Below are 22,112 nucleotides of genomic sequence, written 5' to 3'. Positions count from 1 at the left end.
TTTTCGTCTTTTAGTAAAAAAAAATACTGAAAAAAAGAGACGACGTCTCATCTCATCTCTTAATGTTCACGTATTGTTAGGAAAGCTTAACTCATTTTAAATCTTGCAAATTCTAATTGTTCTTACGAGGTCACCTTGTACTAAGATATTTTAAATCGATTGTTAGCGACTGTATCGCAAGTTGTGTCGCAAGTATCGGGTTACGCACTTGCGTGTGCGGTAGCCACAAAGCTAAATCAAACGTCATTTCCACTGAAGCCCTTAATCGGCCAACAAGCCTTTGATAAACTGAGCTCGTTGTTAAACGTATGTATGTTGGAACCTATATCATCGCTCTTGTGACCAAAATTGGTTGCATACTCACATCCGTCAGAAATAGTTTAGCGTAACTGTGAGTACAACGAGCTCTTTAAACAGGACTGTTTCGAACGTTAAAGTGAGAAGGCACATACTTCTGTCTCACTTTTCTTCTTCTCTCAACTCCTCTTTTTCATACAACTAGGTATATATTCATTATCACGTTTAACTCACAAAGGTGACTTTAAAAAATAACCGGCAGTAATTTAAAAGTTGTAATTCTACAATGACTCACTCCACATCAAAGTAAATCAAAGTACATTTTAATTAAATTTCAAATATCTGAATGTATACTAATGGTCATTACGTAGCTTAATGGAATACAATTTATTTTTTAATTTTCTACTCGGAGCTCAACAAAAAAATTAATTAACGCAAACGTTGACCAGTTTCAACGTTCATAGAACAAAATTAATTGATTTAAATTTTATGTGCAATCAAACCACTGAATCACAGTGTTACGAAATATTATATTTTTGAAAAATTCCCCCACTTACCATGATAAGAATTTTATCAAGGAGGAATTGAGTAAAAAGGAACTATGCTCATATAGTATTGTTCCTTGTTTAATTGTCCAAAGTTCAGTTTAGTAGATGCTCATTTATGTTCACATAACGACTGTTTCGAAGTTAATCCTCAATTATAAAGTTTCAATTGTAGCTTATTTGCAAGTACCTTCTCGACATAATTCGCTGGCGTCATCTAGCATGAGCAAGCTGATGTCGTTTGGGACAAGAGCTGCTCTGTCTGCAAACTTCGTCGTCAACGACGTTCGTGAGAACAACGCAACACAACCAGTGACCAGACGTTTATACCCCGTCTGCATATCTAACTAGAACACTTGAAGGTTTTCTCACTAATGTCAAGAAAAGTGTTGTTTTTATAGTCCACGTGTGTTATATATTTTTTTCAATTTTACCAACAGGCCATACTACTGATTAAACTGAAACATTTGTAGGTAATGTTAGCATGTTGACCACTGCAATTGACGATATTTTCAATTCACTTTATAAATAACCAAAACAAGTACCTTCCTATGGCTATATGAAGACGAAGACAATTTATACATATTTTGAAGAGGTTGCGTTTATAAATCTTATACTCATTTATGTCTACAATTAGATGGTAAACAAGGTTTTATTGAAAGCTTAAAATATACTCTAACTTCTCTTCAATTTTTCCCATTAGAAATGCAATATAATATCCTCATTAAAAGTTACGTAAACAGACAATTTTCAACAGCTTAAAAATATCTGTGGATACTCGCATGAAGTTAAAAGGGATAAATTTAGGTATGTTCAAATTAATTTTGACTCTAAAACATTTTGAAAGGGAAGGGCAAGCTCCGCTAATTGGATTAAAATATTAGCACTTCTTGCGGTTCATATTATTGATTTACGATTTACTTCTGCACAAATAACCACAAGTTTAGGAGGACGAGAAGGTGACTTGAGGGTTTGTCGTTAGATGTACTTACCAAATGCTGTGCCACCTATTTTCACAAAAAGTATAGAGATTTGGAGGTCTTAGGTAGTTAGTATTTATCATCTTGTTGATAAGACTTATATTTGATGTGGAGTGGGAAAAGTCTGATGAACCTCCTAGGTCAACCTTCAAAATCTTTGAAAGTGTAAAAATCGTGTGATAACAAAAATACGTTTTAATAGTTGTTAGTAAACCCGTAAAGTCATGAAAGTTTAAATTCCTTTTAGAACTAAGCTTAAATTCGTAAAATATAATTTCTTTAATGATATTTCGACATAGCTGTGTAATGTCGAAAAACCCTATGAATTACTGAAGGACTACATTTTTAAATATAGGTCCGATCTTTACTCATCTCTCTATTCCATACTGTATGACCTATCTCTTTCGGTCGGGCTAGTTGTAGTAGACTGCTTGTAACGTCTCATTGGGCATTTTCAATAGCTATTGTTAGCAGCCCTGATTTGACCATTTTGTTCTTTGACTAGACCGCCGGGCTATTTTTGAGCATTTTTTTGCTGAGTGTTTTTCTATATTTTTTTGTTTTATTCACTTTAATTTAAATGTTGCAATCGCCGACAAAATATTGGAAAACTAAATAACAAAACTTTTAAGCCAAGATTACGTCACAGGGAACCGATAGTCGTTCATAAAGAAGAGTGATAAAAAAGGAGTAAAAAAATAACAAATAAAGAGTGAGATGTCAGAAAAAGAAAATTTTCGTTTAACACAATAAAGCATAGCTGCGGTTTTAATCTAAAAAAAATAGAAGAATCAGTAATATAAGTCATCGAGGAAGCGAACCAAATGATAAACTAACTTACCTAACATACTCGTGGAAAATGCGCTGTGATATCAGAATACAAGGGTAGCATTATACGGCAGTAAACGCCACAACAGGAACGTGCCTAAAATATGGAAGTCGTCGTAACAGTTTATTGTCATATGAACGTTCCCCCAGATTGTATTATTATAGCGACAAATCAAGTTGTCAGAACATTTGGGGGGTATGGGAGGTGTTGGTGGCGTTGGCGTTGGTCGTGCGGGCTCGCATATGCCGTCTGCTCTATTTGCACACGTTTTGAATGTCATTGTCACGGTGCTAATTGCCGGCGACTGCACGCGCCGCGCCGCGTCACCGCGTCACCCTCGCCGCCCGCATCTACATACATTTACAATACCTGTCTATTTTCCCCTGAATATGCAATTTCGGCTTTTCATGCTACGCCACCAGATGTTCTCATTAAAACTTTAATGAGGTATAAGGTAATATTTATTCGCATCTCGGCGAGATTATTGCAGAAATATTACAACGCGGGAGGAGGTGCCCCTTAGGCGAGGGGATACGAGTATGATATTATAAAGTCTGTTTATTTCGTTTATGAGGAGCGAAAATGATCCTGAAAAGAGAAGGCTGCACGCAGTTGGTTCGGGGTGAGGGCGCCCTCGTCGCCGCAGCTTCGAATTAATTTTTCCAGGCAGTTGACTTCGAATGCGCTTCCGGCTTGAGTTGCCTCAACTCGAAAGCAAACTTTTCGTGTTTACATTACTTTAAATTCTTTTACCTCTTAGCTTTGCTTGCAATACTTTGCATAGTATCATTCGCAGTATAGGTTCTATTTATTTTATGTTCACAGAGGAACTTTCTCGTATACTTTAAAAAAGTACTTTTAAGCACGTGTTTTTTCTTCGTCTCTTAAAAGCATTTAATACTCAAAGTATTACGCCAACGCGGGTTCTGCCAAACTCAGTTAAATTAGGAATGAATGTGTCTGACTTGACCTTAATTTCTTTCTAGTTTTGAACTTACCCGTACTTATTTAAAACGACTACAATGATATTTGATGTTCTTTTAAGATATCAATGAAACGCAATATCCATATCAACATATAATATAATACCTATCATATCAATATAATACTTCTCATCAAAAGAAAATCAATTCACCCGACACATTTATTGACTTATACTGATTTGTTTTTTAGTTCCCTATATAACCGTCAGAGCCTTGTACAAAGTAAATTTAATTAGTATTTCAATACAACCGCCATATTGGCTTAAACAGAGAAAACGCTATTGCAAATATGATTTAACGACGAACCATATCAAAGGCAAAATTATTCAATAGCTGGTTTTAATTTGTATGTACATAAGTGTGTACGACGCATGTCAGTGATAACAAAGACAATCTAAATTCAACCTTCAGACTCTGACATAAAGGTGAAACTGCAACTATCAAGTGGTTTTCGTTTGACTGTACCAGTTTAATTATAATGAATGATTTAATTAGAACCACTATTGTATGGTTTGTATAGTCGTCATAACATTAATAATGTTTAGTGCTTAAATGGTTTCATAGAGGTTTTGCCGGTATACAGTTGAAATAATTCAGTCGATTTCATTAAAGTGATCAGGGTGGAGATAAGGTCTTGAAGTAAGTAAATAAGTGTTACCAATGTTAGTTTACTGAAGAAAATATCTTAAGAAAACCAGCACATCTCTGAATTTCCAATGTCATATAAGCACTTGAGAGACCTCGGACGGTTTAAAGACTCTGACACCATACCACCATACATCAACCATACGAAAAGAAGAGCGCTGTAGATAAGATACTCCTATCTAAGCCTCCTGTCTGGGACTCTGTTGATTGTGTAGTATTATGAGTTTAGTGACTGTGGTTGTAACGATATACCATTTAAACAATTGCAACTTTAAAGGTCTATAATCAATGCCACAACTTTTAATCTAATGTCGCCAATTTGTAGGCATTGACATCAAAAATTTCTACGTCAACATTAAAATATCAAATAATTCAAAACTCTGATAATAACAGCTACCTGCAGCACCAAAATGTGGTGTTATAATAAAATGAATTGCAGTGTGGGGGCTTATTCCAAATCCTGTCTGAATTGCTTTGAATACGACTAGTAAACCCTCGCTCTGAACTTAATATATGGCGACAAGCACTCAGCCTGATTAGAGATGGTACCACTACCTCTGCTACTACGTATTTATGTAAACACTATATTACATACAAAAACAATACCGCCATGTTTTTATTCTGATGCGACAGCGCCTAAATTTAATTAAGAAAATTATGTTTGATATATTTCTGATGAAATTTACCGAGATATTTGTAAAAACAATCAAATGATTTGATATCAAACATTTAACTTTAAATTTTCATGTGATATTTATAGCTAACTAGCTTTTCGCCCGCGGCTTCGCCCGCGGCTTCGCCCGCGTCGAGGTCGGTTATATCGCGTTTCCAAGAGAACTCTTTAAAAGTCTGGGATAAAAACTATCCTATATTCTTTCTCAAGGTCAACTCTATCTCTGTACCAAATTTCATTAAAATCAGTTCAGTGGTTTAGACGTGAAAACGTAACAGACAGACAGAGTTACTTTCGCATTTATAATATTATATAAAATATATATAATATATTTATATAATATTATAAAATATATAGAACTATTAAATAGTATCATATTATATCATGAGGTCGTAAGGTCAACGAAATGACGCGTCCCTATCGAGTTTTTGTTCGTGCAGATTTGATAGAATCTGTGATTCACTTTTACTAATTATTATTAAAAGGAGCAAAAAAATACCGTTTAATTAAATAACGGTTTATAATTACCGATACTGTCCACACACTTAAGTATCTATGAATAAGGTAACTCTATCTCGTCGCCCTCTGATTTTCCGCCTTCCAATTAACTAGTAATCATACACGCCCCGGGAACCCTTTCATTACTGGTAATGAGTTTTCGCCCTTCGCCAAATAGTGGACATCGGAGCTTTGATAGACTCCTCTACCTTATTTTGTCTTTTACTTTCGTGCAGGCAAATTGGGCAGGAGTGACACGCGTCCACTCAATTAGCTTCGTTTTCGGTTCGTATTCGCAGTCAATGTGTTGGACGATATTGAATTTTGTTCGGCGACGCAACAGAAGCGGCGCTGATGGGAGATCGCTCGTTTTGTTTTGATTAGGGATTAACTTTGATGCAAGCAAAAATCAATACGTGTACGTGTATGGGTTATTGCGATTGAATTTTTAAAACGCTCCTTTGGTTAGGTACTTGGAAAAGGTGAATAATCAAGCCTTTTTAACAACAAATATCAAATAAATAAACTGCTGACATGTTTCAGAAATTTTTGTTTTGTTGTTTTATATTGTATATAATAAGTAGATTAATAAACGGCCTTTATGATGTCATGTCATAGCGTTCTCATAACAAAGTACCAATTAAGGAATTATTGTGTGGTGGCTCAGGTGGTGATGAGAAAAACAAGCGTTGATATAGATCGTTTAATGTGAACAATCGAAACAATTTCGAAAAAATACATATAAACTGTTATAATCGGTTACAAAAATTGTGTGAGTAGCATTACAGTCGCAATCTTATCAGTCTTGACAGTACACAATTTGACAGACTAATCGCATCGTTTGGAAATATTATACAAATGAATAATATCTATTACCGATTCTCGGTATCGATTACAAATATTGAGATTGACAGTATTTATGAGATAAATGTAAAGTTAGCTGCGGGTAAATGTTTTATATGTACGGATTAGAATCTGAGCAAAGTCACGTCTGAATCAAATTTTTTTTTTTTACAAGTTACTGACTACTTTTATAACGTATTATAAAAAAGAGCGTCTACAAAAGAGGTTGGACTCCCTTCTTTAGCAGTGCGTATCGAAATGTATAAAGAAGTTTTTAACAACTGTTTTTTATGTACGAGTATATAACTGGTAGTCGCAGTAGTTTCAGCTGGCAACCCTTTATGAAGGCACGATGTTTACAGCTAGTGTTTAGATTTGTTTCATTGAAAGCACTTCAGAAACATGTAATGTATGCCATGAGTCTTAGGAGCCGTGATCCTTAGCGCCCCTCTACCTGCCTTAAGTGGCAGTCGATAGCAGCGCCGCGGTAATGACTGCTCTACATGCGACATTTTGCAAAAAGGAAAAAAACGCGAGCTCAGTCTTGCCGAGAAGTTTTAATTTTCAGCGAACTATTCTGCAATATCGTGGAAATGCTGTGTAATATTAATTTTTAAACTATGCTTTGACTTCGCTGAAATTAAAAAAGGAACAGATTGTTCAACTGTTTTACGATGGTTGTTGCGGATTGGCCCATGTATTTATACTTGTAGTTTGATTTCCTGATAAAATAGATGTTACCGACTACAGCTAAATTACTTGAATTTATTAAGACTAAGCTACATAACATCTGTACAAGATTTTGTGATTAACTTACATTAATGAGAATGGTAAGACTTTAAATAATACCCGTCGTCAATTGTTGAATAAATAAATACCCAATATATTAATTTTAAACTGTGTCTTGTAACTGTGAAAATAATTTTCTTATAAGCGGAGGCAATAAAACGTAGAGAACGAGTTATATATTTACAACATTCTTAGGCATACACTTTCGAGTAACTTTGTGAAATGGTAAATATTTATAAAACTGTTTCCTTATATACACATGAAAAAAAAAACAAGTTTCCAAATCTGATTTTCGTTCACAGAATCTTTGGCACAAGATACTTCTTTTTATCAAAATGTCTGCGACATATAAACTGAAATATTTTTGAAAAGGCATTCGACAAAATCTATTCGTAAATTATAAACAGAATAAGTATTTACATATAAATCTGTAAAATAAAATAACTGAAAATATAAAATATCGAACTAATTACAGCATCTCTGTAGGTATGGATAATAAATCGTAGATAATTTCTCTAAAATGCAGTTCAGTAACAAAATTAACTATTAAATATTTTGCACAATCGAGTTCAAAATATTTCATTTAACACTAATCATAAAAAGTTTTTATAAAAATACTGTAGCACTAGGTAGACGTTTAAATTACGATTTTCAAAAACCTTATGATACTATATAACACAACATAACTCAGCGAAAAAAATAACATTACTGAGAACGACGAATGAATTACTATGAAACAATTAAGATCAGTTATTGAGTATAATAATAGCGGGTAATATAAAAGGATTATTTTACGATTCAGAGTTCTGTACTCATTTCAGCTGGAGCGGGCTTGCTGCCGTCGCCAGAGCTGCTGGGAGCCCCAGAAGTTTCATTTGGTATGCTCAGTTGCTCTGCAGCCTGGGTGGATACAGTAAAGAACAATTAACTTTACTTCTAAATAGCTTTGCCTTTGGCTTTAAAACATAATACATTTGTATGAGTCACATTCAAACATAGTTACCAAATATTTAATCACAACAAGGTGCAACACAAAAATTAACACAAAAATCAAATCAATCATAATTTAAAACAAAATGGTTAGAAACGGGTTAGTTAACCTTTGTTAATAACTTAACTAAAACCTCAACCTTACTAGCATGCATACATAAAAGAAAACAAACAATCGGTGGATCAAACAACAAACCAAGGGATGCGTGCAGCTACTCATTCCGCTACGTGTTGCGACACAAACATGGTGGTTCGTCGGGGCGTGGCTTACTTACTGCGTGCTTTCTATTAGAGGTTTTAGGATAATGTCGAGTGTGTTGTCGTGTCTGTGGTGCGCGAGGCGCGAGTGCGTGCGCGCCACGTTCGCGTTGTGGTCGCGCGACTCCCGCGTCGGCCGCGCGTACCGCCGCGCCAGCGAACCGCTCTCGCCCACCAAAATGTTGTTGTTGCTAGCATGTCTCTGCATCCCAATAATCATACACGCTACAAACTACCTGTGCTCACCTCATAGCTCTATACATGGATTCGACAGTGGATATATAAATTATTGATATGAGTACATAATAAAGAAGTTTCCAAACGAGAATAGTAGTGTACTATAGTGGTGAGTTTCTTGTGGTTTCTTATAAGTTCAATGGAAAATGAACTATGAAGTAAATAACGAATTTCAACGAAGCCACTGACCACTATAGTACATTTTGCAAAATTAAAAGCCCCTGAAGCAAGTAGACCAGTCTTGAGAAAATCTTTGAGAAATATAAGTTAACTTATATGTACATATAGAATCTCATGTTTTAAGATTGTCAATATACATAGTTTATGTAGCCAACTTCTATCTACGTTTTAAAAATATGTCTGTAGATTGTGTCATAAAACATTATTGTTTTGAACATTAAAAATCATTTCAATTTACAGCGGCCTGTACACTGTTCTAGCCTTTTCAGTGACCCAGAAACAGGAGCTGCGGATTGTTCCGACGGCCCTTGTGAAGCTACGTATTTCCGGTAGCTCATTTTACTTACACAGTTATATCAGCTATATGCTGTATTAACTAGGAAAAATAGAGTGATTTAGGGTTTTTCAATTTGCAATTCAAATTCTTAGTTTTTTAGTTTTCCAAGTTGTGATGTGACAAGGGCCATCGGGGAGCGGAAGGCATGTTAGAAAGCAAAGCGCCCACTCACGAAGAGAGAAAAGCCCCCGTCGGCCGGGTGAGGGTAGCGCGGCGCGAGGTCGCGGGGGCGGCGCGCCGTGGCGGAGTCGCTGGCCACGGACAGCAGCGAGCGCTGCGAGCCGGAGGCGGAGGCGCGCGCGCGGCTCGGCGCCGCCGGCGGCCGCCGCGCCAGCGCGCCCACGCCGCCCCCGCCCGCGCCCCGCGCCTCCCTCGCGCCCTCGCCCGTCGCCCACTGCCTACTCACAGGCGCCGCACGTGATGACCCGCCAGCTCCGCACTTGGCGCTGTCACTCGACCTGCACCCGACAGACATGGGCCTTACATCAGATTCCATTCGCCTGCTGTCGATAAAGTATTCAAAATATGTAATTGACTAGTATTATTAATAGGATATATAAATCAATTTTTTAGCTTTTGTAGCTTAGTTATTTTAGCCTATTTTTTTATGACGATGAGCTGTTCAAGGAAAAAACATGCCTCATTTTTTTATACACACTGGCGATGTCCAGTATGCATAAAAAAATTGAAGCATGTAAAGCATGTAAAATAATATCCACACTGGCGCCAAAACCTATTAAATATTTTGTCGCAGTGTAAAGTCGTACGCTATTAGGTTTTATCATCATAGCACTTATTTACTAGAAAAGTTCGCTTTTTGATATCTCCACTGAAGAGTATATTTTTATTCGTTGTTCATGTGCCTGTAAACTAATTGTCACAATATAGTCACCTCTCGGATGAATACGCGTAATCCTGATCCGCCCCCAGGCCCGAGTCCGTGTGCTCGTGTGACACGCGCGCACTCCCCGATATTAGTTCCCCACTTGAACTATTACTGTTGCTGTTGGTAACTGGGCTGTAAGGGTTGTTGTTGTTCGAGATCGGTGTCACGTTGCCTTTGTATCCATTATTTGTCAAGAAATCGTCGCCGTTTCGTCCAACAGTTTCATCGTAGCTTGGATAAACACGTCTGCAAAAACCCATAACGTAAATCATCCATATTGAGCAATAAATCATAGTTTATGGGTTGCGGCGCGTACCTTCCATGTTTCTCGTGACCGGTCCGATGCGTACTGAGTGTACTGGAACTTGATCGTAGAGATCCTTGAATATGATTGTCATGATTTATTTTTCCGTGAGATGAGGAACTTTTGTCTCGCCTCGCTAATGAACCATGTTCAGTCCTAAGTTACGGAAAAATATACAATTAAGGTTTAAGAAAATATTCGAGTAGACGAAGTATGGAAAAATACTTACTGCCTATGTTTTGACGAAGTCCTGAGCTTAGTTTGTCGAGCATGGCTAGTCTGGACAACAGTGTATGGTATTTCCTTCAACTGCTCCTCTGTCATTCCAGTTGTATCAACTAAAGAGAACTCGAGATGTTGCTTCAATTCGTTGGGCAACCATTTTTTTTCATTGGGAGATCCTGACCGTGACCTATTAACATTATTTTTTATTAAAATATTTGGTCATTTACCTGTACATTATTGTAAGATTAATTATTTGTGTAGTTTTTACCGATGCTTTCTGTGTCTCCTGTGTCTGTGAGACGATCTATGCGTCCCGGTTTCCGGTTCCATTTGTGAACGCCGAACGTTAGCGACCTATAAATTTTTCATTAAGTTATTGAATCAATATAAGTAAGTCTTATTAACACTATCGTATACGTTATACGTTTCACTTACTTGAACACCGCTACCAACAGTGCTTTGTCGTAATACTTCTTTCCATTGTGATTCTGATTCAACCAGTTCATATTCTCTGTAAATGTAAGTTAATGTAAAACTCCTGTTACATATAAGTGTTAGCGCAGTAATATGGAAAACTACTTACTTGGTATCTGGTTGTGAGTCGTCTCTCTCGGAACCAGATTCATGCTTATGTCGCGACCGGTGACGCCGATGCCGCCGTCCGGACCGCCCAGAACCCCGCGAAAGTTCACTCTCCGCGTCCGATTGCTGCTTTCGCGAGCGATGCTTATGTCTAAACAATAACCAATTGTATTTCCAACTTTGAAAGGTAAGCAAGATTAATGGCCAAGATTTAAAAAGGTTTTGACTTCTAAAAAATAGGTACTGGAAAAAGTTCTGGCGTTAAAATAATGGGTTTAAAATTTAAGCTGAAAAGTTAAAGGTTGCCATTATTCACAGCGAGAGACAGTTGATGCGGAAACAAAGTTGGTTTATTACCAAAGATATCTATTTCGTTTAAGTCCTTCTAAAAAGTTTAAAAATATGTTGTCTGGCTTTAGGATCTATGTTTGTAGGTTATAGTAGATATTTCTGAAAATTTCATTCGCCAAAAAAATTGTTTAAGATATAGTTGCAGTACTGACTTGCGATTGGAACGGGAGTCATTGGAACTTTGAGAGTCAACAGATGCAGATCGGTGTCGTGGTGCGGGTGGAGGTCTGGTGGCCGTCGGCGACGCCGAATACAGTCCTCGCCGAGTAGGCGCTGAACGAGTAGACCGAGGTGACCCACCAACAGTGGGAACATCGCAACCACCCATCACATCGCCTGTTATTCTAAGCCTAATAGATATAACACACATTTAATAAAAACAATATTTTCCCAAAATTTTACGAGTAGTAAACGAAACTTACGAATTTGGTCGGTTAACTGAGGTAGGTTGTTTCATTTCTGGGGGGCAGTCTTTTATTCTTAAGTCTTCTAGTTTTGGAACTGAAACAAAATGTAGAATAGTAGAGTAATGTAGATAGTAGAGGAGCAAACTGCAATTTGATTAAATTTGAGTTAAAATCATAGTTATTGCATAGGTACCATCATTTAGCGATGCATGTGACGCATGGGGCGGCCGGCCGATCCGCCGCGACGGAGTCCGTGTGAAAGCTGGTGGTGGTCGAGGTCTGGATCCCCTACCACTAAAAATTCAAAATCTATTTATTTCACTAAATTATTTTAGGAAGTCCTTAAATATCACCAAAATTTTAAGAAAGAGACGTTTCGAATGGTACAAAAGTTGCCGAAGTGATATGTTCAGATTGATTTTTAACTACCGTCACCGAATTTTCAACAGCAACAATCTTACCTAGTCCTTAACCTGGTCCCTAGAGCAAAGATATCTGCGGAAGCAGGGGATGTTTGTTGCATTCGGAAAAAGGTGTGATGGTCGGAGCAGCACCGCCATAAGTGCCGACAGGCTGACCTCGTCGGCGACTCAAAGCCGTATGTTGAGGTATCATTCTAAAAATAAAAAAACAGATTAAAAACTGTATTTTACCCTATTTTATCATGTTGTATCAGTAGTTGGTCATTGAAAACTTTACAGCTGTTAGATGAACTGCGTGTATTTATTTTATTATTTTCAGTCAAAAACAAACTAATCGTCCCCGATTGCACTTATTTAGAGGAGTAAAACTGAGAAATCTCTTATTCCAAGTACAATTTCAGAAATTTAAGAATTTCTTAAGCAGCCATCGTCTTAAGATCTTTGAGTTAAAAGAAAGTGGGATAGTAAGCGGTGGTTGCCGTTCGGCGGCGAGCGGCTGGCTGCGGCGTTATCGCCGCGCCCACAGCGCTGTAAATACTGCGCTCAGTTCTACGCGACTTATCTGTAATTGCCTGCCTACGAATGTCTTTCAAGGAAGCGACGCAAGGTGGACTCTATCTTGCACCACTATTCAAAGTGCGCTCACTATCACCCTCTGCGATCCGAAACGAGAAATGGGTCAAGTGAAGCGATTTTATGTTTACTTATTCTTCTAACATACATTTAGTTATGTTTGTGAGAAGACGTTGTACTTACGTTTTTATCTGCTACGCGGAGCATGAAGTAGCGTCCCTTGTAATAAAGTTTCGAGACGCGCGGCCAATAATAGTTCGCAACTGTATGTTTTCCGCGTAACAGTAAAAGACCGCTTGGCGCCAAGCCGAGGAAATATTCGACACTGTCCTCACCCTGCAATACAAAACGGGCTTAATTTATACGTTCAATGAAAAAATTAAATGAACATCTTGGACGTGATAAGCTATTAGAAATAATTCATTGCATAAGGTGTGTAATTACCAAAACTGGATGCAGATCGACTCCGTACATGTCCAGCCACTTCACTTTGTCTAAGTAGCTCAATTCAGCCTGTGCCGGTGAAATACCCCTGTGAAGAGGGTTATTATTAATATTGTTTCAAAAGCAAGGAGAGTTAAATGTCAATTAATCTGTTATGCTTAATTAATAGGGGGGTATTAAGTACAAAAGACTAAGCAACAATGGATAATCCCGGTAGCGCGGCGAGCGGGTGTCGCTGCGCTGAGCCACGGCTCACTTGGTGTTAAGTAGGTAGGTACACATAATTTGCATGTAATTGCGGCTTTGTGACGCGCCAGCGGCCGCAGACTGCATCTTTGCGCAGTTAAAAATTCATTCAATTAGGCGAGAAAGGCGACGAAGTTTAATTTCCGGGCGGACGGCGGCGCTTTCGGTGTGAAACTGTGCCTCTGAAATCTTAATTTTGACCAACTTGCTTCTTCTCAGTTAATTATGTCAACAATGTACATATATACCAAGGACGAATCTTGAATAACGCATCTATTTTGTTGATTTCTGTTTATATTACGAGATAATTCTACCACTACCAGTAAACTTAATTAAATTAATTAAGCACAGCGGGTTTAATCATCTGATAGTAATGTTGCAGACCATCTTCATGACTTTAAAAAAATGTTTTCCTCGTATAATTATTTAAGTTAAGACTTACGTGAGCGTGCGGTGTATTTCTGCGGCTCTCGCCTCCAGCTCTGGGGTTTGATGCGCCAACAACCGGAACTCTGACACGTACCCGATCCCGTGTCGTCTCGGATCGAAGTCACCAAGTTCCGCTAAATAAGAAAATGTAATTATTACTCCATGTTAACAAAGTTATTTAGTTGAGTAATCGTAAATCCCACTGCACGTTGTGAAAAGTGTTCATTTTAGGCTTATAGGCATGACGCTCACTCGTTTGCAATAACATACGTAATTCGATTAATATAGCTAACTACTCAAGTATCCTTAAGGTTCTAAAATAGGAAACCTAAAAGTATGCTCTAACAAAATGATAGCAGGAACATTCGGTGGAAAGATAGTAAGTTACCTCAAATAAAATGATCACAGCCAAGATCATACTGCTGTGTTAGTATCAGGGACCGGACAACCCCACTTTAGAGTTAAGCCGTTTGACAGGGTAACCCGTACACGGGGTAACTCATATCGCAGTGTTACCTTTTGTTCGAGTTACATCCTCGAAACCCAGCGAAATGGTTAACACCTTCATTATGGTAACCACGTGAAGGGGTTAACCCCTTCAATAACTTAACCCTTTGAAGTGGTTACCTTCACGAAAGGCTTTTATTCGTGTTACCCTGAATTACCCACTAAACTTGAGCTGCATACTTGCACCCTAGCGGCCCCTCATTGCTTTACTAAGACTACAGCTGATTTTCTTCTATCGCCGACGCGTAGCGCCGCGACTCGCGCCTCTCGGACAAACTACCTACGCGCGAAACGTCATATAGGTAACTAGCTGTTGCCTGCGACTTCGTCCGCGTGGTTAGAAGATATAAGTTAGGAATTTTTGAACGAAAGCCCTCGAAGATTAATATGTTTCCCCGTATTTGCCACATTTTCCATTAAATCTTCGCTCCTATTAGTTGCAGCGTAATTTTATATACCTAGCCTAAAACCTTACTTGATTATTGGTCTATTGAACACAAAATGAGATCAAATTTTTTAGATGAAATTATTTATAATAATTTTAAAAAAAATCGAATACAAGTTTTTTTTCATTTTTTGCATTTTCTGAGAAGATTTGACGGGTGAATTTTCGATTGAAAATTAGAGTGTTTTTTTATATTAATTCAAAATAAGGTGAAAAAATAAATATTTTTAATCAAATAAATTACAGCGTATTTGGGACACAAAAAAGTGAGATTTCACCAAATTTCGTTACAAAAATAAATTTTTGTAAAAGATAAAAATAAAAAACCACAATCTTGGTTTTTTAGATTTTTCACATAAATTTTGAGGTTATGTGAAAAAAATGTAAACACAAAAGTTTTAGATCTTTTTCTTTTAGAACTTTGCCATTTGACTTTTTTCGATACGATATTTAGTTTTGCCGGAAATCGATAAAAACCGTTTTTTACTCTTCAAACGTCACTCCCACCCCCTTCCCGACCTCAGATCACCCGTAAATTATATTTCCTTTCATTTTTATAATATTCCCCTCCGTTTCTAATGGGTTTCATCCTACTATTTTTTTTTTTGGTTTTAAATATTATCGACCCTGGTCTACAAGTATAGACACGAAAAATATATATCACAACGTTTGAAAAGTGCGACAAGCAAAATTAAACTGTAAGATCATATCCACAATGATTTTTATTCCATGTTTACAAGTCGCTCGGTAAATGCAACAATGGCGCCGCTGGGCGGTAAGATGTCACGTGCGCTCGTGGTTATACTATTTTCAAACTAATGTCTATGATAAAGAGTGCATATTGCATTGTCTTAGGTTGGAGTGGGTTACCCTGTTACAGTGTTACAGGGTAGTAAAGGGTAACCTGTTCGGAACAGGGTTCCAGTAATCCGTTCGAAGGTGTAACATATGTCATAGGGTTTTTTCTTGAAGCGCTTAAAAAAACCTCTTCAAAAACCCTTTCAATGAGTATCCGGCCGGTCCCTGGTTAGTATACGACAAACCGATAGTGGAGATAAGGATGAAGACGTTAGTCCATTTCAGGATAAAACGCCTTCTACGTGGTTGTACTAGTACTCAAGGAAACCGCGTGGAATCTCAAAGAAGTAATTTCCTTACTTTTATAATAATACCAGCCTATAGATATCCCACAGTTAGGTACAGGCGGCAGGTGTGAACATTGATCACTTCGCTGGCTCACTGCGGTTTGGCGATTTTAGATTTCAATATTAGGAATTCATGCCAAGCTGATGAAAACTATCACCGGAGATCCAATTTTTTTAGAAAGGAATCCTCCATTGGATAGTAGTTTCAAAAGTACCCACGCATTCCCCTTATACCTTGTAAAGGGAAAGCCAAAAATATCTCTTACAAATCACACGGATTTATGGAAGCTATTTTTGGTAGTAGAACACTATTATGAGTCCTTTTACAATTTTAAACAAACTTTGAAAACTTGGATTTATTTTATACAATAAAAAATTGATGCAGGGGAAAAATAATTTCACCAGTGTTCGTTTATGGGAAACGTTAGTTACTTCAAACGAATAGAAAATAGTTGTCCACTCTAGTACTTTCCTAGGCATGTTAACAGGGCGAAAAATAAATATCCACATAAGGCTTAGAAAAACTATGACTAGTGAACGAGGCTGACAGTCATTTCCCGTCGTATATCTTCTTTTTTTTCGTACCTACTCGGAAATCGCACCATCTGGTCCGCCAGTGGGTATTCACATAGTTGTTCGGACCTTTCAGACATTACGTTAACGCTTGTCCGTAGAACAAAATGTAGCATCGTCGTCAAGAATATCACACGCTTCTAATATTTAATGCACATGTGTTTGAAACATGTTAAATCACATAGGGATAGAAATAGACGAATAAGTTTTGGACAAAACAAATTATATCTGATCTTGCTTTATGAAATCTAGCGACTTCTATTTATATCGTCGCTTCACTCTGTTGAGACTTTTGAGAGCTGCTCTCTTTATTCCCTTTTAAGTACATATTTATGCTTGTCGTTTAATTTCCGAGCAAGTAGCTGGAGGCGGCCATAAATCTGATTATTTTTAAACTCGCTACGGCTTGTTTTATGAATGTCCTGAAAAGTCATGAAACATTGCAATACATTGTCTTTTTTGGTTATTGAATGATGCTGTTGCTTTGTGATTATTTGTTTTTGTTACAATGCAACGTATTATTATTTTTACTTTATGTAATTATTACTTATTCCTAGAAAAAGTGTTACATTGCATCTGCTTTTTTTGCTTAGATCCCCAATCAGTTAAATCTTCACTTCAGTCAATGTTTTAATAATGAAAAGTTTTGTAGAGATACAATGAGATACCAGTGCACACTCTACTTTTACTCATGCTCGGTTCGACAAGACGGTCTGACTTATTACAATAAACATAAGCACATCCAACACCTGCGCGCTATCATAATAATATCTTATTTTGCTAAGTTCAAAGAGTCTCGAGCTGGTTTCCATCCGCCAGCCGATCGGTATAAGTCAGAGATGGAATCTGTTTTACGTTTGGAGTGCGAGTGATATGTGAGTGAGATGATCTATCATTCAGCAAAAGGGGAACGCCCACACGTCACGAGCGATAAATGAATGGTTCCATAGGTACCCGTCGCAACCACTAGTCCCGCAGAGTACGTTTCTAAACAAAACTGTTGTACCATGTGAATATAATTGACTTAACAATTGTTTGTTGAGAATACTAGGCGCACATTACACAAGGAGTCAAAGGAATCAAATATTATATGAAATTCATGATAACGTGATTTTGTCGGGCGGAAAACTTGAGGTCTCATGAATTCCTCTAAATGCTTTGCGACCATGAGTCAACCAATAATATAATTTTTTGCAACTGTGTTTTGAAGAGCGGCTATTTCAATCTGTCCTTATTAGTATAATTACGACATTTTTATGAAATTGAAACAACTAAAATTCTTTTATTAATCTGCTCTATATTTTGTCAACACTTTCTAAGTCGGTTCTCACAATATCCCATGACTTCAAACGTGGAATGTCAAATGGCAAACAGATGTTTGCTTGACGAAGATTGGCCATAAAAATATTTTGACGTCATACCATATGGTAATGACCTTAATAATTATTTACAATTTATAAAGTACTTTACAATTTGGGAAAATATATCTTAGGTATTTTGCCCTATTCAACACGAGTGTTAAGATGAAACTAAAGTACGCCATCTATTATTTAATTTATTTTGCTATTTCTCACATCTTTATTAAATGTTGTCGTGCTAATGCAGTTTCTCTTCATGGTTGTGTCTTATATATACGTCGCGGCGCCAGAGGCTCTACCACCAGTTCTTAAAACAGAGTTAATAGAGTAGTGGAAAAGAGACATAGCTTTACATCGTGTAATGCTCTGTCACACTCATACAACGGCATCGGCTGTTTTAAGAAGTGGTAGCGGTAGGCTCCCTGTACGATTGTCCGTCTTGTTGATTAATGTGAACGCGTAACTCGAGTCCGTTAACTTGTTGCGACGGACAGATTGTTTTCGCTTCATTCGTCTTTCACAAAACCAAGACTAGACTAAGCAGAATAAGAGTATCATGAAGATTTGAGTTACAGAGTTTTAGTCTCGTCTAGAGTCACTTTGTGATTGGTAAGATAGTCGAGAAGCATACATGGGTGTCAAGATTTCATTTTGAATATGATGCTACCTTGTTTCTAGAAGTAAATAAATATCAACGAACTCATCACAAATAAGTATGTTCGCTAGATTTAATTTGGAAATACTAACAGATAGACATCACGTATTTCCAGTTGCGATATTTTAATCATGTTTAGTGCTGTAAAGAATACGTTTTTAACATGTGAACAATTTTGTAATTTTGATACAACGTGCGCTGTAATGTTTATGAAAATGTTACCGGTATGACGCAGAAAACAAACCACGGAAATGTTGAAAATGAAGCGTATTTTTATAAAATCTTTTGTAGAAATGAAATATGTATAAGTAGGTACCTAATAGACATTTGAAGTGTAATTCGTTATGAGCCAAATATACACGGAAATAACGACGTCAACGAGAATGGATCATTTTTGTGCAAAGAAGAGGAAAATACATATAAAACATTTTCCGCTCTTGATTAAATATACATTACTTGTTACATTAAAAAATCGTAATTCATCCAAAGAGAAATCTGAAAGTGACAATCCTTTTTTGCGATAGAGATTATAATAAGATAATGAGATACATATATGTCTATTCAATACTTCATGGTTTCTGTAATTTTGAGTCTTAAAGGAACTAATTGCCATGTTCTACATTCACATTATTCAAACATGTTTTGAAATAATAATAAATCATCCTGTAAAACACCCAGTTTTCAAACATAGCACGGCATTGTTAAGGAATTGACGATGTGTTTATTGTTTTTGTTTCGATACTACAGGTATTAAAAGGTAGGAAAACAATTAGAAATGATTCCGTCAACTAGTCGGATAGAGGCAAAATACATACACAAAAAGAATAAATAAAGTCATGGAGAACGCTAATGGGGCTGTATCCTAGGAAGTCAGATGGCCAAGTTTCTGGAGATTAGATGCAAACGATGCGATATCGGTGATGGCCCTCTTAACCCTTGGATAACGCATCGATATTAAATTTTGCAATTAGCAACAATAACCAACTAGCTATTAAACTACCATGTCAGTGTACAGCAGGTGTCTATGCATATAACCCACTTTCATGTTTATTCTCAAGTGAACGCATTACTCTAAAGATTATATTATCAGAGTTGCTGCTTAAGGGTACTTAATAAAGAACATCATATTTCCGTAAGTCGCATAAGATAAGGATTTTATATACTTAGTTACTATATAGTCAACCGTTTAAGCATTCATAGAAATCGCATCATTGTGTGAAAATTACGAAATCCAGCTTCAATAAATACCGGAACGGTTCCTTAATTAATTTGTGTCTAATAACAAAAAAATAGCTCGAACAGGAAAGGCTCACTTCCTTCTTAAAACAATACGTGTTTATAAAGGTATAATATTTACACGAACAATCTTAATAAAATATTATTTAGAATTAACGAGATCATAAGAAAATAGCAATAAAATTAATTATGTTCTAAAGTCAATTATAAATATTGAAGCGAATATCAAACTGGGAGCGTAATTAATTACGCGGATCTTCAAAGGTAAGCTCGGCACGAGATGTAATTATCATCTAATGTTTATAAAAGTCAATTTGATTGCGTAAATTACAATGTTAAAAAAAACATGTTGATGAAGTGTCAGATAATAAACTGTTTGTCGAAATAAATTGTGGGTTAATCGTTAAAGTAAAGTTGCCAATCATTATACTGAGAGATTACGCATACACCGTTTATCTACCGCATTTATTAGACACCTAATTTTACTAGTATTTGAATACAAACAAATCTTCTTGATTAAGGCGAATTTTAAAAGTAAAGCTATAAGAAGCAAACAGCTCCTTCTAAATCGCTAAAACGGTTATCAGGCATGGTGCAGCTATTATTCAGAACCTGAAGTGCTGGAGTGGAATGGTAGATAAATTTTACTGCGTTTGCGGTGAGACGGTTGCTCGTCTCGACGGCATAGAAACTCAGAAGAATGGACCGAGCTAAGTATTACTGGCGGAATGTTATCCAACTGAATACCTACGCTACAGTTGAGTTAAATATACCGGGGGCCTACCAACATTTCTCAGGGAAATATTACCGTAATTGTGAAAGCGTGACAGCGCACAACACTGCGTGGAGTAACGTATACTGCATCTTTCTCCCACAATCGTAATTACTATGAGGCATCGTGGTAGGAACTAAGATTAAACAAACTTCAACTATATCTTAGTAATATCAATGCTGTGATATCTTTCTGCTGGAGTAGTGTTACGCTTAAACTAGTAGTACGTTTGTTTCATTCGCAAATTCGCAGTTATTGCGTGAAAATTATTAAGAAACTTTCATCGAATATTAAGTATCTATAGATTCTAACGAGTCTTGGATCGTTTCAAGCGAACAATTTCTTTCAAATATTTTCTGTACGATGGAAAACATACAAAGTAAGTACGGTACTTAGATTATTTTCTGTTATTTTTGTCACCAATTTATCGCGGTCCAAGAGGTTTATAGCTGAGTATTGTTTATGTAGCTGTGTACAAGTGTCGGTTTCCACTCGAGCCCTCTTAAGATGAGTCAACGATCACACATGATTGCACGCGGTATTACGCGATTTTGCCTTTATGTAAACAATTTTCTATCTGCATATAAATGATTTCATGAATCGGTTAAGTAAAAGAATACATATTATTTATTTTTTATCAATTCATTTCATTTTCGCAACTTTCACCGACTGAGTTTTTTTTTTCATTGTTTATTAAGATTGATCAAAACGAAATCTGAATTAGTATTAACATACATTTATTTACATTTCGTGGTGAAAGGTTTTTAATTTGTTGTGTACGTGTTACTGTGTAAAAGCCCGAACTGAAGCAATCTCTCTAAAATTGTTCAATAAAGTCAACTGTTTCTGATATCAGTCAGGACCGTTCTATTATCATCGCCTTTTTTCCGAGCATTTCCTTCACATTTGGTGAATCGTAGAATAAATTTCACGTTTTATTTTGCTTTCGTCTTCTACAGTTAAAATATATATATTTTTTATTAAGGTGTTGACAACAAACCACTATTTTTAGACGTTTGGTAATTGTTGATTAATAGTACTTAAACTTAAAAACTTTTATGTATTCTTAGATTTTGAGAATAGTTTTATGGCGTCCTAAAGGTTTCCGATTAAACAACAATTTTTAGAGCTTTACCAGAGCTTTACAGTACACGTGTACAATCGGTACACTATTTGAAATATTTATAAGTACTCAACTTTAAGGTACCCACTTGATGAATTGTGACTTTCCGATTATATTTTTTTTTTGAAGTGCGAAAACAATTGATACTCACTATCAGTATCATTTAAACACTTGACTACAACTTACTTGTAAACGTATATTGTCATCGCTACAAATAAATTTAATGTAAAAGATATCAAATTACAAGAAAATCCTTAATTATGTAATTTTCTTTTTAAAAAATAAATAAAAATCTTAATTATGTTATTCAAATAAATTTACAGTAATGTTATTTAATTTTAAATT

At 36.5% G+C, this 22,112-nt stretch overlaps 1 protein-coding gene across 4 annotated transcripts in view; it reads right to left on the bottom strand.

Moving 5' to 3' along the window:
• Positions 1-6,139: 6,139 nt before the first annotated feature.
• LOC113496523 (band 4.1-like protein 4) overlaps positions 6,140-22,112 on the bottom strand; it is a 37,021-nt gene continuing 21,048 nt past the window's right edge. Inside the window, exons 6-21 of one of the 4 annotated variants that reach the window (XM_026875766.1) lie at positions 13,967-14,087; positions 13,279-13,366; positions 13,018-13,170; positions 12,301-12,455; positions 12,033-12,133; positions 11,855-11,933; positions 11,585-11,782; positions 11,083-11,232; positions 10,935-11,010; positions 10,768-10,853; positions 10,504-10,686; positions 10,287-10,430; positions 9,977-10,216; positions 9,491-9,587; positions 8,348-8,532; positions 7,867-7,982 (exon numbers count right to left, since the gene is read on the bottom strand). In XM_026875766.1, the coding sequence (XP_026731567.1) occupies positions 7,967-7,982; positions 8,348-8,532; positions 9,491-9,587; positions 9,977-10,216; positions 10,287-10,430; positions 10,504-10,686; positions 10,768-10,853; positions 10,935-11,010; positions 11,083-11,232; positions 11,585-11,782; positions 11,855-11,933; positions 12,033-12,133; positions 12,301-12,455; positions 13,018-13,170; positions 13,279-13,366; positions 13,967-14,087 (2,072 nt within the window). In that variant the 3' untranslated portion in view covers positions 7,867-7,966. Of the gene's footprint in view, positions 7,983-8,347; positions 8,533-9,256; positions 9,588-9,976; positions 10,217-10,286; positions 10,431-10,503; positions 10,687-10,767; positions 10,854-10,934; positions 11,011-11,082; positions 11,233-11,584; positions 11,783-11,854; positions 11,934-12,032; positions 12,134-12,300; positions 12,456-13,017; positions 13,171-13,278; positions 13,367-13,966; positions 14,088-22,112 lie in introns of all 4 variants that reach the window. The other 3 variants (XM_026875765.1, XM_026875767.1, XM_026875768.1) reach the window with 3 other exon arrangements.

Source organism: Trichoplusia ni, chromosome 8 (assembly GCF_003590095.1).
Source record: "Trichoplusia ni isolate ovarian cell line Hi5 chromosome 8, tn1, whole genome shotgun sequence".
NCBI lineage: Eukaryota > Metazoa > Arthropoda > Insecta > Lepidoptera > Noctuidae > Trichoplusia > Trichoplusia ni.
Note: the sequence above shows the minus strand (reverse complement) of the source record. Positions and strands in the feature narration are given on the sequence as shown.